The 9,688-nt window shown below is 36.9% G+C and overlaps 1 protein-coding gene across 2 annotated transcripts in view; it reads left to right on the top strand.

The window, feature by feature from the left end:
* Positions 1-289: 289 nt before the first annotated feature.
* LOC105473599 (transmembrane protein 260) overlaps positions 290-9,688 on the top strand; it is a 67,359-nt gene continuing 57,960 nt past the window's right edge. For both annotated transcript variants that reach the window (XR_982344.3, XM_011727454.3), the window contains exons 1-3: positions 290-763; positions 5,628-5,659; positions 6,391-6,542. Coding sequence is in view for 1 of the 2 variants with exons in the window: in XM_011727454.3 (XP_011725756.2) it covers positions 604-763; positions 5,628-5,659; positions 6,391-6,542 (344 nt within the window). In the remaining variant the exon portion in view is untranslated. The remainder of the gene's footprint in view (positions 764-5,627; positions 5,660-6,390; positions 6,543-9,688) is intronic.

The following is a 9,688-nucleotide window of genomic DNA, read 5'->3' as shown; positions in this document are numbered from 1 at the left end:
AAGTAGCACAAAGACTTATTGTAATTAATCATAGCAACGTAATAAATCGTAATAAATACATAATTGCGATTAATGTATTTATTGACTTACTTCGCACATACAGTAAATACACCACCCTTTGTTTTAGCACAGGTAGGGGATCCTGGCTGATCATGGCCCTTTTGTGCAGTTCCACTCCGCACCGTAGGGGGCAGGAGCAGCCCTTCCGCGCTCGCGGTTTTCGATGCTGCTTTGGTCTCTGTCAGACCCAACCAAGTCAGTATAAATAGGGGCAACAGCATGGAGACGGTAGGGCCGTGGCCAGGCTTGCTTTTTAAAGGGAAGGCTCTGCCGGTGATTAGGAACCTTAAATCACATTATAAGTAGGTGAACGCCAATGCGTGGTGCACTGCGGGAAAACTCCCAGGGCCTGGCTCAAGCGAGGCCTGGCATTTTCTCCTCCCTGCGCTCAGACGGAGAAAGGTGCGGTCCAATCCGCGGAGGCTCGACCCGGAAGTCGCTGTGGCCGCCGCACAGGCTCCGCTCGCCTCTCGACTGGGGAACTCTGTGTCGCACCAAGTCCTTGGGCCAGCCGTGTCCTCCTCCCTCGGTCGCCACTGGCCCATGAGTCCCCATGGCGACGGCAGGGGCCAGGCCCGGGGGCGGGCAGTCCGAGTGGGGACGCGGCGCTCCGGGGGCATCCGCGGCGGCATCGCGGTGTTCGCCGCCGTGGCCGCAGTGTTCACCCTCACGCTGCCCCCCTCGGTGCCTGGGGGAGACTCGGGTAAAGTACTCGCAGGGTTGTCCCTCCTGTCCCTCTCCCCTGATCCTAGAACGGGCGGGGGCTGCGTCTGGCCCCCGCTCTTGGCATTGGGTTTGGTCAGCTCTGGGCCTCCATCCACCCACCTGTGCACAGGACTCTATTGTGTGTTTCAGAGCCCACTTCTGTTTCCCTCCCTGTCGTTCTCGTTTCTTTGGTTCTCAGGCTTTCGAGATGGGGCTTGTTGTTGGTTTCGCCTGGTGGGGCTTAATGACCTCTCCACTTCCCCACATCTTTTTTCCTGGTCCTAAGTATTTGCATCCTTTTTTAATCCACAGATATTACTCACCGAGTCCTTATTATGTTTCAGACAAAAGAACAGTAGTGGCGAACAGATAATTGCGAGTGTTCCAGTGCGGTTAGACAATACCCAAGTTAATGAATAAACAGCATATTAAACTGTTTAAGTTATGGAGACGGTAGAAGGGAAATGTGATTGAGAGTGGGGGTAAGTAGTGGGTCCTTCCGAATGGCTATTCAGGAAAGACCTCTGAAGAAGTGGTATTTTAGTCGAAACCTGAATATTGAGAAGGAACTAGCCATGCAGAATATTTGCAGAACTCTTAAAAAGGTGGAAGCCAGGTGCGGCTGTTTCTATGAAAAAGAAAAGCATGACTCATCGGCCAGTTAAATCACATTGTTTTATATTTGAGGCAAGAAACAAGATCTGTGTTTTGTTTTTGGATTCAATAATGCCATATCGTGGCCAGGAATTTTGTCAGAATGGTGCTGTAATTTCAGGTGGTGAACCTGTGGACTGAAGCAGCAGTTTTTGCTGCATGACCAGTTATCCTTAAATTGAGCAGCTTAAACAGCAAACGTTTATCGTCTCCCGTTTCTGTTAATCAGGAATCTGGGTCCAGTTTAAGCTAGTTGCTCGTACTCAGAACAAGTTTGCTGTCATCGTGTGGGTTGGGGGCTGCGGTCTTTTCAAGGCTCAATTTGGGGAGAAACGCCATCTAGTTCTTTGCTGTGTGGGTCTCCATAAGTTAACTGACTTCTGTCAAGGAAAAGATGAAGGATACCTCTCTGTCTGACACCTCTGTGTCATTTTGTAGCCGAATACTGTAAGTGATATACCACTTCTCCATTTTATTCCTGGAAGTTCATCAGTAAACCCAACCCATATTCAAGGGGGAGAGGATTACACAGGTGAGAATACCAGGAGTTGGGGATTAGTGGGGATCATATTTAGGGCTGCCTACCACATTGAAGATCCTTGATGTTCCATCTTCAGATTGTTACCTTCTTTCGGGTCCTATTGCACAAATACGGATAGTGTTTCATTCGTGTAGTAGGGAGTTTCTGTACCATGTTTCTAAGATTTGTATTTCATAATGGAAGTAACTTTATAGTTGTGAGAGTTTTGATGCTGGAGGGCATTTTTCAGAGGTTAGGTAGTTCTGTTACCTGTAAAAAAATACAAAGATTGACAGCTACTTATGATTGGTTGAGTGTGAAAGATGGGAATGAGATTTATAATAACTGAAGTTTCTTGAGCACTTACTATCCGCCAGACACTGTTCCAAGTGCTTTATATGGGTGGTTGTTTTAACCCCCTCAGCTACCCTTAAAAGTAGGTGCGATCATTATTTTCCTTTTATAAATGAGAAAACTAAGGCTAAGCTATGCCCAAAGTCACACAGAGTAGTCAGGAAAAGAACCCAAGTATATTGACTTTAGAATATGCCCCCTTAACCTCTACTTTTTGTCAAAACATTTCAAGAAATTCTTTTCTAAAGCCATCATCACATATGTAGTGATATTTAAAATCTACTTAAAATGTTTATTGCCTTGCCTTTATTAATACTGTATTTTATTTTTTCCCAGAAGAATAAAGTTGTGTATTCACCTTGAGTTACCAAACTTTAGGTGCTTCTAATTTGTTTGGTTTCATGTTAAATAGTGGTTGCTTCTAATATTTTTATGTTCATTTTTGGGAATGATAAATAAACTGTTTTCCAAGTATATGCCAATATGGAAAATTTGCTTAATCGTATATTTGATAATTGTGTTTACATATTGAATGTACTATTCTTGAATATTTGTTTATGAATTATATTTTCATCAATAAACAGAACACATCTCAAAACCAATACAAAGCATGTATTCTTCTTCCTGATAAGTCTTACATTTTACTCCATAGATTCATCACATTGTGTGGTCTTGCCAAAATTATTCTTTGTACCACTTGACACACATAGTTCATTTATGGGCAGGGTTGCTCGTGGTGCTTTTCGGGGAGGGGGTAGGAAGCTGGCCTTCACTAATTAGTTTGTACATGAGACTGTCTTTAACAGATGTGATGTGTGACAATCTAGTCTAATTAATATTGAGACGTATGATATAAAGCTGGTTTTTGTAAAGGTTAAGCATCTGCTGACAACTCTGGGCTTGCCATTAGTTTGTATTGCAGACAACAAAGCTGTGGTTCTCAAACTGGAACATATTTCAGAATTACCTGGGACACTTGAGCCCCCAGTGCCAGTGGGTCTTAGTAGATTAGGGAGTTTAGCGGTATGGGCAGGGAATCTTCATTTTTAAAAAGCAGATTAATTCTGATGCAGGTAGACATAACTCTGAGGAACCCTTCGTGTACAGGATTGAGAGAAAGCCAAGACTCTGGAAGCTCTGAGGGTTTTTTTTTTTTGCTATTCACTTCCTCTTTATCATAATGAATTTAAGAGTAGTATTTCCCCTTAGATCTTTATCAAAGATACATTTAGAATGGGGGCATCTTTTCTATTTCTATTTTAGTTTAACATTTGATAAGAATTGATGGAAGTTTGTCACTTTCCAGATTTATCTTTATAGCAGCAGAACTCCGGGAAATAATAACAACACACTGACTTTTCCATGGTAAAAAGAAGTTAGAGAAAAATAGGCTGTTTTTCTTAATGTTAAATATAATTCTGAATACATTTTAAATGGAGGAGAATGAATAGTGACCTTGAAATTTTGAACTTACGGTGGCTTCGTCACAAAAACATACAAGAACAAAAAAAATCGATGAAAATAGTTTGGCGCTAAGGACTTCAGAGCTAATCCGTTATGGAGTAAACTGTAAAGTCATATCCTTTGTTAACAGTAGTTAACAAAGGGAACAGTTCTTTGAGACATTGTGAGACCATAAACTAATTAAAAAGAAGCATTTAGGGTATAAAATGTGCTGGTTTCTAAGGTGCTCTTGAATATCTAACAAATGTCTGTAAGTAATTGACTTAATCTGTCTTCAGGTGCCCTTATAACACTTCCATGATGCAGTCACTCACCTAAGACAGGGGTGTCTTAGTAGCAAGGATGACAATGTGATGTGTCTTTTTGTTGACCTCTATGTGCATGGCTTGAATTGATTGTGTGTGGCCAGAGGGGAGAAGTGTTGGTATCTTGGCAGGATCGTGAAATGGATAGGTTAATGTTTTTAAACTTAGTGGGAGAGAGAAATGAAAACCAACCAGAATATAAGGCAATCTAAAGTGCTAAATAGACTCAAGCAGGTTCTATGGAGGAGGAAGAAGTGATTAATTCTGATGGGGAGACTGGGGAAGCAGGTGTCTAAGGAAAGGTGTTACCGAGAAGGTGGCAATTGAACTAGGCTTTGAAGGATTTAGGGAGAGAATGCTAGGGAAAATACTCCAGGGTGAGAAAATGAGTGAGAAGAGGTGCAAAAGAGGACCACTCCAGAGAAACAGTGGGTAATCAGATTTGACTGGAGAGAACGTAGGTTTCATGGATATAAGCCTAGAAAAGGGACCTTGAAACCATGGAAAGCTTGAACATCATGCTGAGGAATGTGAACTTCATTCAGTAAGCAGAGAGCAGCCATTGAGAAATGTTAGACTAGGGATGCAATGCAGCCGTGTGTGTGTGTGTGTGTGTGTGTGTGTGTGTGTGTAGGCAGGGGGAAAGGCAGGTGTTGATTATAAGTGATTTCAGTATGAACATGAATTGAAGTAGAAGATTGGTCAAGTCTGTTGCCATAGTCCAGGCCAGAGAGAGTAAAGGTCTAAATTGTAGCTGGGACAGAAATTAGAAGCAGAGTATTGCTAGCTATGAAAGGATAGGAAATGGACATTAGTATATTTCCTAATAGGTACTAGTAACTTTCATGAGTCATTCATCAATATTGATTCATTCAGGGTTGAGTCAGAAATAGTCCTTGTGCTCTGAATATGTAAAAGATTAACAAATAAGCATTACATTACTGCATTTTAATTTTAGAAATAGTCACTAATGGTGAGGAACTATAAAGGACTATGTAAAGAATATTATTTAATGGTTTGAAAAAATGTCTTACAGTAGACCTTACCGAAATAACCTGCAGTTAATAAACGCTTGGAAATCGTTTAAAGATATCCAATGCAATTAATGTGGAGAAGATATCCAAATGCCAGTTTTAGGGTAGTGTGGGACATTTTAGGGAGTGTCCAAACCTCAGATGTCTGCACATTTTATGTTATCATAAGATTACATCTTTATAGACTTTCGTGCTAATTTATTGAGGGATAACAAAGCATGTTACACTAGTGCTTTTGTATATTTGCAAGTGGATACAACTTTCAAGAGAGAGAAAAAGCATTTTTAAAAAACCGGAATTTACCTATATTTCCACTGACCACTTCTTAAAGACTACCAAAGATAGTTTGTTCAATAAGACCTAAGGGAGAAAATGTTCTCAGACTATTTCATGCTGTTAAATCTCTACAGATTTACAGTTTTATCCAGTCAAATTAATGCAAAACCCCAATGCAAGCATTTGGATTTTGAAAACTTTGGAGGAGTGTCATTCTCTAATAGTAATTATTGGTTTTACATTATTTTTTCACAGGGGAACTGATCACAGCCGCACATGAGCTTGGAGTAAGTATTAGTTTTATTGTTTAATCAATGCTCTCATTAACAGTTTTAGGAATTAAGAAAGTTTAATTAAGCATGGAGTAAAGTAGATTAATTTATTTTCAAACCCCAGTTTTTAGTAACTTATAAGTACAGTATGTGACAATTTACTTTAAGTTTTAAATCCAATTAAACTAAATTATAAAGCAAAGCCTTTACTATATATACAGTAGCTGCCTTATTATCACCCCAAATTTTGTATAAGCTGTGGAGAATAAAATAAATCGGGTTAACAGTTTTAATAAGTTTATTATTTAATAAACTTTATTATGGTGCATGATCCCTTTAGGCAAGACCTTACGACTGTCAGCATGGTGGTAATCCGATAGCAGTGTGGTCTTTCAACTTTCTAACCAATACGATATTTCAGAACCTGCTTTTTTTCAATAGCCTTTTAAATGACCCTAATGTACTGTGAACCCAGAGAACAAACTGCTTAAGAACTGACAATGAAATATGTCACCCTTTCTCTGGGTGACGCTCCATGTGTTAGACGCTGCCAAATCCACTAAAGAAAATATTTATTTGTATTGCCACAAGAGGATTACAATAGAAAACCACTATTCAAACATTTAATCATTGGTGCCTAATCTTTATAGTTGCCTGAGAAAAGGGCTGCTTTTCAATTAAGGCCTGTGTGACTCTTCCTTTCCTAGATGAAACCCTTCTTCTAACTGTTGCTAATTTTTCTGTAGGTTGCCCATCCTCCTGGCTATCCTTTGTTCACGCTGGTGGCTAAACTGGCAATTACACTGTTTCCTTTTGGTTCAATTGCCTACCGCGTCAATCTTCTCTGTGGCTTATTTGGAGCAGTAGCTGCATCGTTACTTTTTTTCACCGTTTTCAGGTAAAGTAGTTGATTAGTTAAAATTAATTTTGAGCAGTTGGAGATATAGATTTCTTATGGCTCAAGTACATGCATTAAAAACATCTTTTGTTGCTTGGTTTCCCTAACACATGTGATTTCACTTTCTTAATTTATAATAATTTCATATGCATTTGACCCCTCAAATGCAGTTGGTTTTGTTTCATACAATGGAGTGAAGGTGTCAACAGTTCATTATCACAATTCTCTGATTAGGCAGAACTAATGAGGTTTGTCATTTTATGAAGATGCAGATGGGCCGGTTTAATTCAACAATATGAGGTTCATCTTTTGGTAAGTGGTAAATATCATTTAATTACAGTAGTGCTGATGGGCAGCTGCCTGTCAGGTCCAGGGCTAATTGTATTATATTCTAAATATGAACATGTATACTTTTTGAAATAAGGTTATTAACTAAGGAAATAAATTTGGGATGTGGTTTTAGTAAGGTTTCACTCTGCTCCATTATGGCTGTAGGAAAGGTAGGCAAATTAGATCCCAAGTACTTCACTGATAGAAGACTTTTTTAGTTGGAAAGGCTACCCTGCTTTTAAAACATTGGTCCTTAGTTTAGAATGCTGGTGACTCAATTGTCTTTGATGTTTCTGTCTCCTTCATTCTTAACTCCGTGTATCCTATACCTAAGAGGATTATAGTGAAAAATACAAATTACACTTTCTGCAAAAGGAAAAACCAAATTAAGACACTTCTTCTAAAAACTTTTGCTTGTCTTATTATAAAACAAATGATTTCTGTATGTAAATATAATTTGAAGAGGTATAATTTCAAATGTCATTTTTGGAGACCAATATTTTTATTGGTGTTAAAGTCATTAATACTACCCTTTAGCTAAATTCTAAATCTCTTAATTATTTATAGAAAGATAAGAGTTAGTATAACTCAGAAGTTTACTTTTAATCTGCATGTGAAAAAACTTTCAGATTCAAGTATTATAACTTGATCTTTTCCAAAATTTTTGTATTACATTTGTTGTTATTTTAGTCTTTATGAAATATTTAAAATAATGTCTCTGCTTAGATTCATTCGTACTATTAATATTTTTCTTTTTCTCAATGGTTAGGATAATTTTTATTAGAATTGTTCCTTCTGAGTCTTTTGTGGCTAAGAATCTGTCAGTATTTCCACTGAGAGAAAAAGTGGTTTTTGTTTTTAAATATCTAGGTTGAACAGGAACTTCCTTGTTCTGTATTGAATGAGTACATTGTTAATTTTCACAAGATACTTTAGAACAAAAACATTTAAAGAAAACTAATATGTTCATTTTGATAGTCTGTATTTTAGATCATTTATGTAACATATATGTATATGTTACATATACATATATGTTACATATACAAGTAAAGGGATTCATTTTCTAAAACTTCCATGTTTTTCAACATTATTAGTTGGTGATGCCATTCCACATGAGAATCACTGTAAAAATCATAAATAAAAATCTTAAAAACAAATTTGCAGAATCCGGATAGCTCTGGACAGTACTTTTCTTTAAAAATAGCTTTTATTAATTATTATGATTGATTATAATGGGTTTAGATTAGCACACTAGCCTATAACGCTTTTCTTTTAATATACATGGCTAATGATATATTTTATACTTGCTGACATGTGCTTTAAATTCAATCTCTTATATGACTAAATTAGGTATTTGAGTGGTTTTAATAATATGGTATGTACCCTGGAAAAGTTGCTTTCCTTCAGAAAAGGGATCTAACAATATTATCTCTTACATAATTTTAATATGAAAATACTTCATTATTTTGAATACAAATAATTGACAAGGTACACGTCCTTTGGGAATAACCTAGTTCAAGTGGCAAATCTGTTTTGTCAAACAATAGACACCCTTCAAAAAGGAGAAGCCATCTCTATGGTAATAGGACTAACAGTAGCCTATTGATTGAGTGGAAGAAGACATTATACAATGTCAGCTGGCTTGTTACAATTTCATTTGTTGTATGACCTGAACTTAACCTTTAAAACCTTTCTTCTGTGAATATAAACCCAACAGCAGGACACAGTTTTTGTACAACCATTACAGTGATGGCTTTTTTCCTGTCCCAGCGTACAGTAAATGTGCTTCTTTGCAGGTTGACTCCCTTATCAGAATTTGTTTAGGAGACATTTCACTACTTTATTCATTTACAAACCAAATCATCATTCCATTTTGTTGTTGAATATTGAAGGGTTTTGATCCAGGAAACAGTTTTATTCTTTCTTTCCCCCATCACTTAAGAGACCATTACTGTACATGTAGGATTAGTGCTGACTGGTGTGCAGTAAATTAATTCTTTTAACAGGTTTAGGTTTTTTTCAGGTAATTGTTCACATAGCATTCACTATATTTAGCTCTTGGGGTGGACATAAAGACTTTCTGTACCTTTTAAACAAAGATTTTATTTCAAAAGCAAATTTCTGTTTAAATGTGTTGATGTAAAAAGCTCCATTTTTTTCAGTAAACATGACTTAGATTGAAAGACCAATTTATTCGTTGTTTCCAATTACTATGTAATTTTTGCTTTTCTTGCATCTTTCTCTTGCTTTTAAAAGCTGTAAGATGTCATTAACACTGCATTTTTTGTCAATCTTTCCTAATGGTTGGCAAGAACTCATTTATATTTGCTTTGCTTTAATGTAGAAAGCATGTGAGTAAAACAGCACATTGAAAGCCCTATGTGTCACTGTAGTTTATTGAATTAAAAATAGTGAGCTTGTGGCAGTTGTTTCCGTATGTATTTATTTATGTATTGTCCCCTTAAAGAGTATTTTTAAGCATGTATTATGTTAGGGGAGTTTAATCTAGTACATTTCAAAAATAGTATTCATTTTATTAATGTGTACATCTGTGTTTCTGAGACTGTAATATAGTTAGTGATTTCTGGGAACTGGGGTTTTCTTTTTTAAGGCTATTAAAGTAAATGATTTTTAAATTTAATAGCATAATATTTAAAATGCCCTATTCTATTTGAAATTCACAAATCCTATTAATATAAAATGTTAAAGTTATACGTAATATAAATCATTAACATGAACACCATTTAACATTATTTAATGCTTGAATTTCAAAATTATCTGCTAGGAAATATCAAACTAGGTCTTATTTACTGAAT

Source organism: Macaca nemestrina, chromosome 7 (genome assembly GCF_043159975.1).
Source record: "Macaca nemestrina isolate mMacNem1 chromosome 7, mMacNem.hap1, whole genome shotgun sequence".
In the NCBI taxonomy this organism is placed as follows: domain Eukaryota; kingdom Metazoa; phylum Chordata; class Mammalia; order Primates; family Cercopithecidae; genus Macaca; species Macaca nemestrina.
This window is presented reverse-complemented; position numbering and strand designations above follow the sequence as displayed.